The sequence below is a fragment of the Bufo gargarizans genome, chromosome 2, assembly GCF_014858855.1.
Source record: "Bufo gargarizans isolate SCDJY-AF-19 chromosome 2, ASM1485885v1, whole genome shotgun sequence".
Lineage (NCBI taxonomy): Eukaryota > Metazoa > Chordata > Amphibia > Anura > Bufonidae > Bufo > Bufo gargarizans.
The window spans coordinates 53,996,339-54,014,248 of NC_058081.1; the positions used below are offsets into that span (position 1 = coordinate 53,996,339).

General features: G+C 44.6%; 1 protein-coding gene across 1 annotated transcript in view; it reads left to right on the forward strand.

The window, feature by feature from the left end:
- The first annotated feature begins 1,940 nt into the window (after positions 1-1,940).
- The window catches only part of CACNA1A (calcium voltage-gated channel subunit alpha1 A), a 204,225-nt gene continuing 188,255 nt past the window's right edge, over positions 1,941-17,910 (forward strand). Inside the window, exons 1-2 of the mRNA XM_044282909.1 lie at positions 1,941-2,033; positions 4,920-5,059. Of these exons, the coding sequence (XP_044138844.1) occupies positions 1,941-2,033; positions 4,920-5,059 (233 nt within the window). The remainder of the gene's footprint in view (positions 2,034-4,919; positions 5,060-17,910) is intronic.

Here is a 17,910-nt window from a genome sequence, read left to right on the forward strand (position 1 = left end):
AGTTATACATCTTCCTGTATATAGTGATATGGACCATGCTGGTATAACCTGGGCATCTCCTGTATATAATTATATATGTACAGCTGGTATAAGTTATACATCTTCCTCTATATAGTGATATGGAGCATGCTGGTATAACCTGGGCATCTCCTGTATATAATTATATATGTACAGCTGGTATAAGTTATACATCTTCCTGTATATAGTGATATGGAGCATGCTGGTATAACCTGGGCATCTCCTGTATATAATTATATATGTACAGCTGTTATAAGTTATACATATTCTTGTATATAGTGATATGGACCATGCTGGTATAACCTGGGTATCTCCTGTATATAATTATATATGTACAGCTGGTATAAGTTATACATATTCTTGTATATAGTGATATGGAGCATGCTGGTATAACCTGGGTATCTCCTGTATATAATTATATATGTACAGCTGGTATAAGTTATACATCTTCCTGTATATAGTGATATGGACCATGGTGGTATAACCTGGGTATCTCCTGTATATAATGATATATGTACAGCTGGTATAAGTTATACATCTTCTTGTATATAGTGATATGGAGCATGCTGGTATAACCTGGGCATCTCCTGTATATAATTATATATGTACAGCTGGTATAAGTTATACATCTTCTTGTATATAGTGATATGGAGCATGCTGGTATAACCTGGGCATCTCCTGTATATAATTATATATGTACAGCTGGTATAAGTTATACATCTTCCTGTATATAGTGATATGGACCATGGTGGTATAACCTGGGCATCTCCTGTATATAATTATATATGTACAGCTGGTATAAGTTATACATCTTCTTGTATACAGTGATATGGACCATGCTGGTATAACCTGGGTATCTCCTGTATATAATTATATATGTACAGCTGGTATAAGTCATGCATCTTCTAGTATATAGTGATATGGACCATGCTGGTATAACCTGGGTATCTCCTGTATATAATTATATATGTACAGCTGGTATAAGTTATACATCTTCTTGTATATAGTGATATGGAGCATGCTGGTATAACCTGGGCATCTCCTGTATATAATTATATATGTACAGCTGGTATAAGTTATACATCTTCTTGTATACAGTGATATGGACCATGCTGGTATAACCTGGGTATCTCCTGTATATAATTATATATGTACAGCTGGTATAAGTCATACATCTTCTAGTATATAGTGATATGGACCATGCTGGTATAACCTGGGTATCTCCTGTATATAATTATATATGTACAGCTGGTATAAGTCATACATCTTCCTGTATACAGTGATATGGAGCATGCTGGTATAACCTGGGCATCTCCTGTATATAATTATATATGTACAGCTGGTATAAGTTATACATCTTCCTGTATATAGTGATATGGAGCATGCTGGTATAACCTGGGCATCTCCTGTATATAATTATATATGTACAGCTGGTATAAGTTATACATCTTCTTGTATATAGTGATATGGACCATGCTGGTATAACCTGGGTATCTCCTGTATATAATTATATATGTACAGCTGGTATAAGTTATACATCTTCCTGTATATAGTGATATGTAGCATGCTGGTATAACCTGGGTATCTCCTGTATATAATTATATATGTACAGCTGGTATAAGTTATACATCTTCCTGTATATAGTGATATGTAGCATGCTGGTATAACCTGGGTATCTCCTGTATATAATTATATATGTACAGCTGGTATAAGTTATACATCTTCCTGTATATAGTGATATGTAGCATGCTGGTATAACCTGGGCATCTCCTGTGTATAATTATATATATATTATATTCATACTTTGAACTATATTCTTCAAGTCATTTGTTAATAATGGATGTAAGCTCTTGGGTATAGAGAACATGTTGTATAACCAGAGTATTTTTTCCTTAACCTGAAGCTTTACTCCTTTTGAATACATGATTTTAGCTACTATTATAGCGAACTGCATTGTTTTGGCGATGGAGCAGCATCTGCCAGAGGGAGACAAGACTCCGATGTCCGAGCGCCTGGTAAGACGTGCACTTCTTTTTTACCTTGTATTGGAGGGAGGATGTGGATGAAAAATTCATTTGCCAAAGTCGTTATTACCAGATTTAAAAGGAAAGTATAATTGCAGATGATTTAAAGGGAAAGTACAGCCGGCAGCACTTTTTATAAGGTGGACAAGGCTGGAATTAAGGCCCGAGAAGAAGCCATTCCACAAGCATTGCCCTGTGCTGACCATTACTTGACGAACAGGCAAACGGTTGGGTGATCTTCATCTTTTATGCGGCACATAAAATCCTCATTCGTTGGCAACACATTGCGCCGCAATAAACAGGGATGTGCTGCCCACAAGCAATTAATCTGCACGGGGACGCCGACTGTAGTAGCGTTCATTCATCCCCATACGGAGGCGATGAGAGCTGCATGTAAATGATCGCTCCATGCCCAATAACTGCCTGTGCATCAGATGCTGTAATAGGGCCTCTACCTATAAGCCTGGGGGCGAAACATGGGGAAAGGCACCTGCTGGACAGTGTGTATTCATATAGAGGGAGCCGGCATAAACTGTTGCAGCAGATGGGATATTCTTTTGTTGTATTGTGTCAATCTGAAATTTGCTGCAATTGTGTCTTTGTATGCATTATGTGTCAAGTGGAAAAGTGCTGCCGCTGTATATGTTAGAGAGGCGCTCGCGGTGCTGTGTGAGGCTGCTCATACACAATGCATTCATGTCGAAAGAACCCACTCATTTTGGCAGGACCATGCTCAACCTGCGGCCCTCCAGCTGTTGCAAAACTACAACTCCCAGCATGCCCGAACAGCATACAGCTATAAGCCTACAGCAGGACATCGTGGGAGGTGTAGTTTTACACAGGGGCGTAGCTAATGGCTCATGGGCCCTGGTGCAAGAGTTCAGCTTGGGGCCCCCTTCCCTCAGTGCTTTGTGGCCAGGGGCAGGAAGCACAAGGCCTTCGTGCTGCCCGAGGCAAAAATTCAAACGGCACCCCTTTGAGCCATAGGTGTAACTTGACCAGCATGCACTTTCTATAATACTGGTGTCTTCTTATGCACCACAAGGGTCTTTGGGCCCCCTCAGGCTCCTGGGCCCGGTAGCGACTGCTACCTCTGCACCCCCTATAGCTACGCCCCCGGTTTTACAACAGCTGGAGGGCCGCAGGTTGAGTATGCTTGGTCTAATGTATATGGGGCCACCTGAGAAAAGGATGGGACTGTTAGATTTCAACATGCCTAGTCCTTTTGTAGGGAACCTGTCATGTGGATATTTGATTATAATCTAACTAATTATATACAATCATTAACTACTAAAAAGTGCCTTAGATGTATTCACTTACTGGTGTGACAGATGGTTACCTCATAATATACACACAAAGATGCCGCATGCCGCATGCTAATGAGCTGATTTGAGTCCAGCGTGATGTCAGTGAGTCCAGCGTTTTTTTAATTCAGAGCTATAGCCACTCCCCTGCCCACCTGCTGCTGATTTATATGAAAAATAACTGTCAATCAGCAGCAGGTGGGCGGGGAGAGTCAGGAGCTCATGAATATTCAGGACTCATCATTATCAGCTGGAGCTTTTCAATACAAGACGTTGGCAGATTGACTGGGTCAATTAAAGAAAGCGACCCAGCATTTTGCTAAGAGAATAAGTCACTTATTTATGTTGCCCTTAGTTAGGACACCATAAAACTGGTGACAGGTTCCCTTTAAGCCTCATTCACGCGTCCGTGTCCGTACTTAAATCTATAAAAAGGTGCTCAGTGAAGATTTCCGTGATGGGTCCGTGTGTCCGTTTTTTGCAGTCCGTGTATCATCCATGCTTCACTGACACTGCACAACTGAAAGATAATTTTCAAAACATCTCTTCCTAATGATTAGTGAAACACGGATTGGATCCGTGAACACGGACAAAATAGAGCATGCGTCCGTGCTAAATACACGGACCGTGGTAATGAAACGATGTATGAATACACACATTAAGGGTCAATTCACATGTCCGTAGTGTATTGCGGATCCGCAATACACCCGACCGGTACCCCCATAGAACTGCCTATTTATGTCCGCAATTGCGGACAAGAATAGAACATGTTCTATTTTTTTCAAGAGCCGCGGACCGGAAGATCGGGGCCGCGCTCCGGAAATGCAGATGCGGACAGCACACTGTGTGCTGTCCGCATCCATTCCTGCCCCATAGAGAATGAATGGGTCCGCACCCGTTCTGCAATTTGCGGCACAGATGCGGACCCATTCTACGGACGTGTGAATGGACCCTAAAATGAACGGGGACTTGTGCTGTCTGTGGAGATACACGTACAGCACAAGTCCGTGGAACAGGGACGTGTGAATGAGGCTTTAGGGAGATATAAACCACTAACAGAGGAGTCGATCAGCAGCTTACTCCCCTCTCCCCATTCAGAATGGACCAGACACCAATGGAGGGACAAAGGGAAGGCTGCAGGGGCACCAAGTCCTCTGCTAAAACATATGCAGAGGTAAAGAATGCTATAACTTGCTAGTTACCTGCAGCGGCCACAAGAGGGTGCTTAGGAGATAGCTGCATGCTGTTATTGCGGTATGTGGTGAGACAGTATGCAGCAAGCTCCCTCTAGTGGTGGCTGCAGTTAGTGAGAAGATTACATTTTACATTTAGGGCTCTGCAGGTGATTTGGAGCTCAGACATTATTCTGCATAAAATTTATGACCTAAAAACAAGGAAAATCTTAAGATTGCGATACATGGTAATTTTTATCTGTTACTGTAAAGTCACTTTCCTGACCTTTATCATTACATACCGATAAAATGAAGATTGAATGTTGAGATTTTCACACTTGTTACCCAGAAATGATCATCATACATGCAGTCATCAGCATACATTGCTATTCTCTTCCCAGGATGACACAGAACCTTACTTCATTGGAATATTCTGCTTTGAAACGGGAATTAAGATCATTGCCTTGGGGTTTGCATTTCATAAAGGATCCTATCTACGCAATGGCTGGAACATCATGGACTTTGTGGTTGTTCTCACCGGGTAAGTGTCCTGTCCAGACAACATACAGTCTTCATGCTTACCATGTTGTAACAGTGTCATGACTGTTTAACCAATACGTCTTCTCTCCTCCTAATACACAGACATCAGGACACACAGACCTCTCCTCCTCCTAATACACAGACATCAGGACACACAGACCTCTCCTCCTCCTAATACACAGACATCAGGACACACAGACCTCTCCTCCTCCTAATACACAGACATCAGTACACACAGACCTCTCCTCCTCCTAATACACAGACATCAGGACACACAGACCTCTCCTCCTCCTAATACACAGACATCAGGACACACAGACCTCTCCTCCTCCTAATACACAGACATCAGGACACACAGACCTCTCCTCCTCCTAATACACAGACACCAGGACACACAGACCTCTCCTCATCCTAATACACAGACATCAGGACACACAGACCTCTCCTCCTCCTAATACACAGACACCAGGACACACAGACCTCTCCTCATCCTAATACACAGACATCAGGACACACAGACCTCTCCTCCTCCTAATACACAGACATCAGGACACACAGACCTCTCCTCCTCCTAATACACAGACATCCGGACACACAGACCTCTCCTCCTCCTAATACACAGACATCAGGACACACAGACCTCTCCTCCTCCTAATACACAGACATCAGGACACACAGACCTCTCCTCCTCCTAATACACGGACATCAGGACACACAGACCTCTCCTCCTCCTAATACACAGACATCAGGACACACAGACCTCTCCTCCTCCTAATACACAGACATCAGGACACACAGACCTCTCCTCCTCCTAATACACAGACATCAGGACACACAGACCTCTCCTCCTCCTAATACACAGACATCAGGACACACAGACCTCTCCTCCTCCTAATACACAGACATCAGGACACACAGACCTCTCCTCCTAATACACAGACATCAGGACACACAGACCTCTCCTCCTCCTAATACACAGACATCAGGACACACAGACCTCTCCTCCTCCTAATACACAGACATCAGGACACACAGACCTCTCCTCCTCCTAATACACAGACATCAGGACACACAGACCTCTCCTCCTCCTAATACACAGACAGCAGGACACACAGACCTCTCCTCCTCCTAATACACAGACATCAGGACACACAGACCTCTCCTCCTCCTAATACACAGACATCAGGACACACAGACCTCTCCTCCTCCTAATACACAGACATCAGGATACACAGACCTCTCCTCCTCCTAATACACAGACATCAGGACACACAGACCTCTCCTCCTCCTAATACACAGACATCAGGACACACAGACCTCCCCTCCTCCTAATACACAGACATCAGGACACACAGACCTCTCCTCCTCCTAATACACAGACATCAGGACACACAGACCTCTCCTCCTCCTAATACACAGACATCAGGACACACAGACCTCTCCTCCTCCTAATACACAGACAGCAGGACACACAGACCTCTCCTCCTCCTAATACACAGACATCAGGACACACAGACCTCTCCTCCTCCTAATACACAGACATCAGGACACACAGACCTCTCCTCCTCCTAATACACAGACATCAGGATACACAGACCTCTCCTCCTCCTAATACACAGACATCAGGACACACAGACCTCTCCTCCTCCTAATACACAGACATCAGGACACACAGATCTCTCCTCCTCCTAATACACAGACATCAGGACACACAGACCTCCCCTCCTCCTAATACACAGACATCAGGACACACAGACCTCTCCTCCTCCTAATACACAGACATCAGGACACACAGACCTCTATTCCCCATATCTGGCCTCTGATCACCATTGTTATTCTAGTTTATTATTAATAATGATGCCCAAATCTGGAAAATGACAGCTAATGGCATACAGAGATTATCCCCTGATTCTAGGGGAGCCCCGATGACTGTAGGTCCGTGTTCACACCTGTCCGTGCTGGAGCACAGCCAGCGCTCTCCTTCCGTTAGTGGATGGCGGTACACTTCTGCCGCACTGTAACTAGTTCAGGCTTTAAATAACTGTCCTCATTGTCTTGTCCCGGCAGTGGCATTCTGGGAAGTCAGTGCACCTGGGAATACATCCTATATCTTTCCATACAGCTGCCGGATTTGACTTTTCTTATTGTATCGGCTGATGATGAACTCAATACAGTTTTATCAAGCATGCCACCGCTTTTCATCTGCGTCTATTAACTCAGGTTGGGGGAGGGGGTGATGATTCTATATAAGTCTTGTCGAGAGGAAAATGGGGTAAAGGTTGTAGGCTGCATGTCAAATTCAATAAAATCCCTTCCGCCTTCAAGTCATTTGTTAAACTATAACATTCTAAAGCTGCCCGTCGCTGAAAGTAGGAACATAAAGAGATTCAGGCAGATGCATTAAGATACAGGAACTACACAACACAGATCCAACAGCACCATCAATCGGGGCGGCAGATTCACAACTATATGTCCACAGGTATAATCTCCTGCATAAACAGAGTATTATTTCAGCAGCCATCACTAGAGGGAGCTTAATAGCCTGCTGCATACTGTTTACACATTGACCTCAATAATAAGACTATATACAAAGAGCTCCACCTAGTGGTGGTTGTAGGCAGAGAAACTTTTTTTAGCTTTTAGGTCTATGTTAAGTAGGGGATTTGGACCTCTGTATTAGAAAAAAACACAATTCTGACTGTGCTATATATATATATATATATATATATATATACTTTAAAAAATATATCTTTTTTACCATCAGCATATTTTGATCCCCATAACCTTTTTTGTATTTACATCTATAGGGCTATTTGAGGGCTAATTTTTTGCAGGGTGATGTGTATTTTTCATGAATACAATTTTGGAGTAGGTAAAATAATTTTTATTCTATTACTTTACTTCACCGTACAGAATATATACTTTTATAGTTTAATAGTTTGGGACGTGGTGATGTCTATGATCTTTATTATGTTTATTATTTATTTTAAATCATATTTTGAAAAACTTTTGTACTTGTATTTAATGTATATTTATTTTTAATACCTAGGGGACTTTAACATGCAATCGTCTAATTTATTTTCCCATTGCCTGCAATGATTTACCATTGTGGTCTATAGGAGAATCACCACCTTCCGGTCAGATAGGAACTTTGCTCTGGCGGGTCTCAGAGACTTCAGAAGGCTTAAGGCTGCCATAGCAATTAAAGTGCTCTTTGTCACGATCAGTGGGGGGGGGGGGGGGGGGGGATTCCACACTGAACACAGGAGGGAAGGGGAACAGTAACTGGGCCTAGAAACTAGGGAAGAAACAGGTCACCTCCTAGACAACCCTAATCCAGGCCCTGACTACCTATCAATATGAATAGACCTTGAAGGTAGGAATATTCATAAGCAGGATACCTAGTCCCTGATTTCCCTATAAGGCCCTGGAATAAGTATAGGACCAGAGACAACCCATTCCTCCCCAGATGGACAAATGGAAGTCTCTGTCTCAGGCCCAGATACAACAACAGGGAATCTAAGAAACACAAACAAACGCGACACTTAACTTCTGTAGAGATGGAAGAACAGGAACACCAGAGGTGATCTCACACCAGCTCAGCATAACCCAAATGAAGCTATCAACCGCATAGTCAGAAGGGTGGGGTAAGACTATAAAGGGTAGAAGTGATTACCACTGAGCAACAGCTGAGAAAAGGGAAGTGGTCATTAACCCTATCAACACTGAATCAAGAGAAATCATGGAGGCTGTTAGATTCCTCCACGCTCAGCCAATCTCTTTGATTTCCTGGCATCAGTCACCTGAGGGACCCTGACACTCTTGCGATATTGCAGCGCAGGAGCTCTTCGGGTACTGGGAGCACAGCACTCCCAGAATTTGATCTCTCAGATGCTGTGGTCGCAGGAATCTGCCTCCGAGTGTCGGCTGTGTCAAACGTTAGGCATCTGGCAGCTATGGCGCCATGTTTAATATCCCGACTTTTGCTGTACATGTATGGCGGATGTCATGAAGGAATTAAAGACTAAAATACATCCCATTAATATGGCTTGTTTGGACGGAGCTAGAGACTGCAGCACTACTCCCATTGAAGTGAATGGGAGCAGTGCTGCAGTAACCAGTTCCATACATTACACAATGGTCAGAGCTGGGTAGTTCCAATGCCGACTTCCGGTAATGGACCTCCTGTAAAGCAGCTGATCGGTGGGGTTACAAGGTGCTGGACCCCCGGCGATCACAGGTTTAATGCCTATCCTGAGGACAGGAACAGAAACCACAGCAGAAATCCAAATCTGACTCTTGTATGAACCATTACAAGTCTACACGCGGATTGGCCCCATTCCATGGGTCTAATCCACGTGTGGCTAACCCGCCACTGTTTGCACATGGAAACCATGTCAAGGAGTGAAATTTCAATCTGTGCGGGAATAGCAAAGCGGGTTAACCTTGCAAATAATGGGACATGGATTTCACACGGATTTCCGCATGTAGTGAAAATACCGGCGTGCGCATATTTAGTAGTTCAACCCAATTCTCTGTATGATTATTGACCAAGACGACCTATATCTTCTATCAGCCTTTGTACTTTTGTAAATGACCTATTTACGAAGACACGATCTTATATATATCCATATCTAGTGCATTCGGAGCCTGTTCTCAGCCTGCTATGGACGGCTCATCCTCCTGACTGCATTGCCCAGAAACATGCTTCTCCCCCTTTAAATAAGACCAGCGTGAGGAAGCCGCAGACACCTCTTTGGGGTATCTGTCTGACATCCTAAGTCATTCATAAAACCTGCATGTCTCCCCCGTCCCCCCACCCGCCTCTGTCCTCCGCATTTGCTGAGGAGATTGGAGGATGGGAGAGAGCATTCTGTTCCCAGCAAGATGGTATCAATGAACGGTGGTTTGTCACCTAGGTAACAAGACGAAAGGTAGTCGTGGAAACTGTGTGAATGAGGCATGGCTAGTTGCCATGGAAACCTTCTGAATGGGGATAGACCCAGTGCTGCTTGACACCTCCACCCCTCCCAAAAATATTACCATAAATCCATAATTTATAGATTTCAGGATAGGATATTAATAGTGCAGGGAGAAGGACTTTCCTAAAGCGGTGGCTATGAGAAGACGCGGTAACCTCTATAGGATGGCAGTGGTGTGAGGGACATGGGCGGGTAGAAGGGGGACATACCAGAGGCATATAGAGCTCACTGGACACGTTTTTTTTGTTTTTTTTTTCATTTTATTTGGTTAATCCTGGAATATTGTTATCTTGAAGGGACCGGCTTATGAAAACAGGACGTCATAGAGGGCGAGACTGTGCTCGAGACAGGCTCCTGTTCTGGTGGACTCAAGCCATCCTTGTATTACATGGACAACCATTCTTCTGAATGGCCACCATGTCATACCAACGTTTCTTTTGGTAAATTCAGGGCATTTAAGACTGACCTTAGACAATACCAAAACCTGTCCAGGTATACCCAATTCTAGGTGGGGTAACACACAATTCTAGGTGGGGTAACACACAATTCTAGGTGGGGCTTACATAAGCCCTATTAATTTTCAGCCCGGGACAACCTGAATAGCGGGCACCACAATGATCGGCTAACTCCCACAGGTCTAGCTTCCAGCACACAGACACGTGCAGTATAACAGTTGCCAACAGAGCTGAATTTTCCAAGATTGTCCCACATTTTCAGAGACAATCCCCAAGACAATAGGAACTGTTGGCAGCTATGCCATGTTATACTATACTTGCCTAGCTGTCCCTAGCTGTTTGCCAGGCATGCTGGAAGCTAGACCCAGCTGATTGCGGCGGTGCCCGAAAGTCTGATGAGACAACCCCTATAATGTATGAGTAACCATGGGGTCACCAAGCAAAACTGGTAGTCCAATGGCCCCATTCCATGACAGCCTGATAGGTGGTCTCCTCTCTGTCCCTTGTGTATTTTCCTCCTTCCCAGTGATCTGCAATATTTTCTTGCTCTTGCTTTCTATCATCTACAACTATCACTCACTGCTCCTCAACTGTGAGAGGAGATGGTTTCTCTTAGTTGCTGGGCCTCAACTATCAACAGGGCCACCATCAGGGCAGTACTGGCCAGGACCAAATTGAAAAAAAAAGGCCCATATGAATTGCCTTCCTCCCCTTGCAGAGGGGCCCCATGCTTCCACGGTTTAACTATAGAGCAGGCAACATTGCAAGAGACTAGTTGTGACTTACACAGTGGGCCCTAGCTGCAACACCCCCTGAGATACAGCCATCAGCAACAAGTCACAGTGACAGCTGCATAAAGCTGCAGCTCTCAGTCCCGACCCGATTTCCAACTGCTGTATCTCAGGTACTATCACTGATAGCAACGCAACCCTTTATTTTTTTTAAAGCTTTAAAACAAGACCTGGCTCAGTCTGGGATATTCCAAGTTAAAGCAGTCCCCTGCCCTTCAGCCAGCTGTGATCTCAGCCAACGTGGAGGAGAGGGGGGCAGTGTTTAATCCCGCATGACCCTAAAGAGAGGGTAACATGGACTTGTGCATGTTATCAATCCCCCCATCAAGCAGAGAGCATATTTGCTCTCTGACTGTCACATCTTTTTTTCCCCAGAAAAGGAGGGAGAAGATGAGCACGTGTCCATGTAATCACCCTCTGCACCCAATTAGGCTGTTGTATTGATGCCATGATGCGCCATTTACCAGCCATTGGATCACAGCGTCAAAAACACAAACCTCAATAAAGTTTACATTTTACAGTCCGTGTATCCTGTCCATACCCAATGTTTAGAGTACATTTTGCAGACTGCTTCTCTAGTGGTACCCATTACATTACTGGCGATAACAATTATCACTGCAGAGTAATAGCTAATATATTTCTGATACTAGTCGTGACGTCAGTGGGCCGGCGGTAAACAGTGAGAAGGCCTCGACGCTGCTGGAGATCCACTGCCTTCTCAAACAGCTGATCGGCGGGGGTCCCGGGTGTCGGACCCCTGCCGATCATCAGTTTAAACAAACTGCAGAACCCCTTTAAGTTTTACTACTTTTGCACAAAAGTTCATTTAAAAAATGTTTTTACATCATGGTGTCCTAAGACCCATAACTTTTTTATTTTTCTTTATGTGGAACTGTGTGGCGGCTTGATTTTTGCAGGACAACTTGTAGTTTTCATCTGTATCATTTTGGGGTACATAACACGTTTTGGTTGTTTTTTTTTATTCCATTTTTTGCTGACGATTATGCATAAAACAGCAAGTTTTTTTTTGTTTTTTTTTACAGCATTTACCATACCCAATAAATTACATGAAAATTGTGTAATGCAATTGTAAAGCTTTTTTTTATTCAATGGAAATAGTGTATTTTTTACTTAGAGATTTCTTTTTTAATTTGATGAAAATGTATTTAACTTTTTTTTTAACCATTTGCTAGTCCTTAGACTTAACCGGCAATCTTTAGATTGCTTTTATAATACACTGTACTACTTATTCAGCGGGCATACATTGCAGGCAGGCTGCCATGCAAAGACATCAGCACCCCTCAATCTCATTCATGCAATGCTGATAGGAGGCAGAGGGAGTCCACTCCTTCTAAACCACTTAGATGCCACAGTTGCTATTGACTGTTAATCGGCACGGGTTGGCGCTTCTGCTGGTCTAGGCCATTAGAGCAGGGTCCCATCTCTCATGAGCCCCTGCTCTCAGCTGCACGACAGACCCATGCAGAGCTTAGACTAGGCAGCTTGTTAGTGACTGCCATAAAAAGGTGTATTGGCGGTCTCTAATGGGCTAATACACTCTTGCAAAAACATCACAAATCATGAACGTGGAAACCTAGACTTAGTCGTTTTATAGACATAATAATTCAGGTTGGAATGTTAATATTCTTTTCGTGCAAGACAAGTGTATTAGATGTATGTTTGCAATGTTAATTTCTGCCACTAGTATCATAGACTATAGTTAAAGCTGCAGGTCAGAAAGTGAGGGAGTGTGTGGCTGAGACACCATGGAGTACCTGAGGAGTCTGCCTAACTGGTATAGCAGGCTGAAGGCCCCAGGGAGCCATCTCAATCAAGGAAAGTCATGGCCTGGTGAGTCTGTGGACAGTGAGCATATGGTAGGCGCTATGACCTGTTGTGAGACTTGGAGGAGGTTGGGGCACTATTAACCATTTATAAGTACATCTCAGGCTGAATACGAGCTAGAGGGGTGCTAAGTTGAATCTGAGAGAGTGACCCAGGAACAAGCATGGTGGAGGTGAGATCTGTAAGAGCTGATCTCCTTAGGACTGATAACCCTGCATGTGACAGGCAACTGCCATCCTCTGTTGAATTTTAAAAGATACATTGAGCGTTAGCCATAGAGATTTTGAGATTTCCCACAAATCGTGTGCACAGTACCAGACTGATGAGTTCTGTTTACTAGGCTGTCAACTTACGCAACTGTTAAAGGTCTAATGTGTTGAGACTGCTCAAATAGATACAGGGCTCTCCAAGATATACAGAGGCAGAGGTGAGGTGGCAAAATACGGGTCTATAGGCACAGACAAACTCTGGAGGGACTCCCCATGGAGACCTAATTCCCCTGGATGGAGTTTGGCCCCTTTGTATAAAAAGTGCCAAACAAAACTGACAACACAATGCAAATAGAATAAAATTTCATCTTTAAAATTTAAAGATATACTTAAAGGGGTTATCCTATGTTTGATGTAAAAGTATAGAACATGACAGTCTCTATCTAACAAAGCTAGAACCAGCCCTGTACCTCACATGGATCTAGAGATCTCTTCATCCATTGCTCTGCTAGATTTATATCAAGCTGATAGCATAAGGGGTGTGTCTTTTCTGCTGCAGCTCAGGGGGCGTGTCTCAGCTCTCCCTATCACAGCTCAGGGGCATGTCTCAGCTCTCCCTATCACAGCTCAGGGGGCATGTCCATGCTCTCCCTATCACAGCTCAGGGGGTGTGTCTATGCTCTCCTTATCACAGCTCAGGGGGCGTGTCTCAGCTCTCCCTATCACAGCTCAGGGGGCATGTCTCAGCTCTCCCTATCACAGCTCAGGGGTCATGTCCATGCTCTCCCTATCACAGCTCAGGGGGTGTGTCTATGCTCTCCCTATCACAGCTCAGGGGGTGTGTCCATGCTCTCCCTATCACAGCTCAGGAGGCAGTGGAAGGATGAAACTGAGCATGTGCGGCCACCTGAGATACACTTTATTGAATAACTCAGTGGCTATTCTACATTTTTAATTACATGCAGTTACAAAAGTATTCAGATCCAGATACTGGCTTGAAAACTGCAGAATATTTTTTGTGGGACAACTCCTTTAATACTTGCAGCTACCCAGAGGGAAGTGTATGGAGGAGGGGGGAGGGGAAGTTATGACTCTGGCGGTTGGTGTAGTACTCACAGGTCATGGTGGCAGCTCTTCCTGGGGCTCAGCAGTGACAGAAAGGCACAACTTTTCTTCTATCAGGGCACTCCCTGGAGTTGGGGCTCCAGCCCAATGGTAGCAGGGTGCCGTGATGTTAGGTGTTTGTCTGCGTGCAGGGCAGGAGAACAGGTGAAATGATCGGCGATTTGTGGAGTGAGTAACCAGGCCAGCTGGGGTCAATAAATAAGTCTTTCTTTACTAAAGTGCAGAATGGGAGCAGTAGTACATCTGGCAGTAACAAGACGCAGTTCCAAAGCATATAACAGCAGCATATGGACAGCAACAATATTAGTGGTTGTAGTACTGCGTCTCTCTCCCTCTCTCTTTAAAGTTTTGCATTCAGTGCGTTCCTTGTTAAGTCCTTCTGTAGTTCCCGAACCGAGGGGGGCAGAAACTTTACATATGGGTGGACAATCCGTCTCAAAGTAAAGGGGACGCTTTAGCAGTGGCAGACCCAGGTCCAACACCCTGGAAATATGACACAGTAAGCCATGGTGTTAACCCCTAGTTGTCCATACAGTGTGGGTAAGTACACAACATTGAACTTAATGAGATGACATTGCAGCAATTAACCCTTTGCAGTAGTCCCTCTGGAGTATTACTTCCTCAAGTGCAAAAGAGCAGAATAGCATTGAATGAGTAAACAAGGGGTTTAAGTCTATCCACGGTGCAAGTTTTGCTTCACTGCTTCCGCTGGAAAGGCCAGTTTCCTGCATAGTCCTTTTGTCTGGCCCTAACAATCAAGAAGGAGAGGGAGAGGCTGGCAGAAGAAGCAGGAGAAGCAAGGCCGCACAGAGTGGCTTGGGCCTACCGTTGGTGCACTTGACTGCTTATTTGCATTTATCTTAAAAGTACTTTTGCAGTGACACAGTGGGTCACTGCTAAAAGGGTTAAAATGTGTAAGAATTATAGTATTGCATGTTCTTGTCTACAAGCTGAAAAAGGGTTAATTGGCCCTGAAAGATATAGTTGCTACACCCTCTCAAGAGGGAGCGTCTTAGATTGACTGATATAATCAGTTGGAGCTGAGATAGTGAGGAGAGAGGAAGCACCAGAGAGCTCCCCTTGGGAAATTAGTCTTTTAGTACCTGCCTCTGAGGAAGCAAAGGAGGATTTATTATGATGGTAGACAGAGGTATAGCTAAAGGCTCATGGGCCCTGGTGCAAGAGTTCAGCTTGGGGCCCCCCTTCCCTTTGTGGCAAGGGGCAGGGATGTGCCTAGCCTTTGTGCTGCTTGAGGTAAAAATTAAAATGGCAAATCGCCCTTGCCACATTCTCAACCTAACCCCCTCCCTCCAGCCCTACTGACGGTATAGCAACTTGTGAAAGGAACAGAACTTGGGCTGTCATAAAGTAGAGACCCCCCTCATTGGTAGAGTTGGGAAGATTGTTGTTTATTCAGAAAATGACTCAGGGACCATCTGGTCTGTCTACCATATTTGCAGCCTCTAGAACTGACAGAACTGCAACCCATGTCAGATCTGCTGGTCTAAGCATGACAAAGACTGGGTCTGCTGTATTTGAACTTTATTGCAAGTGGTTGTATGTTGCTAAGCCTGCCTCATTATTGCATGAACCTGCATTGCCTCTCCATCAGGGAACCCTGCCTTGCACCCTAACACTCAACACAAAGGGCACCCCGACTAGCACCAGGCAGGAGAACTCCTCCAAACCAGGGTGTGCCCCAAGGGAAGAAAGGTGCACCCTCCCTTCCCTCCAGCGTAAGCCACCGTAAGGACTACTACCACCATCCAGCCTCTACTACCACTCTTGTCCTCCAGCCCAGAGCGCTGCACTTTTCACCAGAATGAAGCAACAGGTCGCTTAATGAAAGCACCATTATATTCAGCTGAGCTGGGGGACTGAAAATTCCCCTTACACCTCTTTCTGCAATAATTTTTAAAAAAGACACAAATCCACAGGATATACAACCTTTCTGTCACGGATGATGTTGCAGATAGCTGGAAGTTATGAATAAACGTCCGACTGGCTTGATCCCAAACTAAGGAGCATATAGGTGACCCCTATAAAACCCTGAGAGCTCTCCCTGACTGCTAAGCACATACAAGGGTCTCAATGGTAGACGATTGCATGCCCACGTACCTAAGACTGTGTGACACCTGAAAACCTTATAATAGTGAAGGGACACGACCACCGGCTCCCTGCACTTCATACGGAGGGTATCAGGGTCACCTAGAATCAAGCCAGCAAGGAAACACAATACATGAAAGGACTTATCTGAACAAGCAGCAGCAGAAGCCTCCAGCACTGAACACTTCATCCAGGAAGTAGTATAAACCGCAAAGTGAGACAGTATGGGAGGGAATATAAAGGAAAGAGGATTAGTCTAAATAGGTGACACCTGGGAGAAGGTGTCATGCAAGAGGTAGAGAAGGACGTCTGTCAGACCTTCTCACAGAACTGTCAGTGACAATTTCTAGTCGCAATCTGCATTTTACGCCACCCTCGTAAGTATGAAAAGGGGCATGGTGAGGACATTGTAAGGGCAGGGTCATTGGCCCCGTCTAATTCATAATTTTATACACCAGAAACTGGCATAAATAATGACTGTAGATTTCATTCTGGTGCAGGGAGAGCCGGAGGAGGCTGGTGATATATGAGGAGGTCCGTTTCTCGTCATACATGACATGCCTCCTCCAGCAGCGTAGGCCCTATTAAGGCCGGCGTAGCACAAATAACGGCCATTGCGCTTGGTTTTTCAGCGAGCTCCCCTTGATTGGATACTGTACTGTGAAAGAGGTGGTCTATATGACAGCCCATTGCTATCTAAAGCTGCATTCACATTTATAAAGGCCACTGGGTTAAAAATCCTGGGCTTGTTCAATGATCGTACTGGGCCTTCTTTGCAGATTTTCTGTGGTCTTAATGCCATACTGTGCCGTACAGTAAACTTTGGAAGGAAAGGGTTAATAATAAGCTACTAGATCTGTCCCTCTGCTGGCAGCACCATGACGGTTGAAAGTGAATCTATGCTGTAAATCAAACTATTTCATTATGTTAGGAATCTTTCCAGACAGGGTTAAGATCTGAAGTTGTATGTGGGTCATGCAGCAGGTCGGAGGCACATAAATAGATCTGTACCCAGGAAGACTGATGCAGCAATAAAGCCACGTCTTAGAAATACGGACATCTAGACCTGAATGACTTCAAATATATTTACCATACTATATATGATGCCAGATCTACAGATCATTCTCCATTACTCCAGCGCTCTCAACCTAAAGCAAACCTTCTCTAAGAACCACAAAATAAAATGTCAATGGTCCCCTTACCACTGTGCTGATGGCCATTCAGTATCCTGTATCCCCTGTTTACAGCTCAGAGCTGACTGGGCATGCTGCCAAATTATAGTCTAAGCGCTCATGCACATGGCCGTATATGTGTGCTGTCCGCATGCGTATGTCCATTT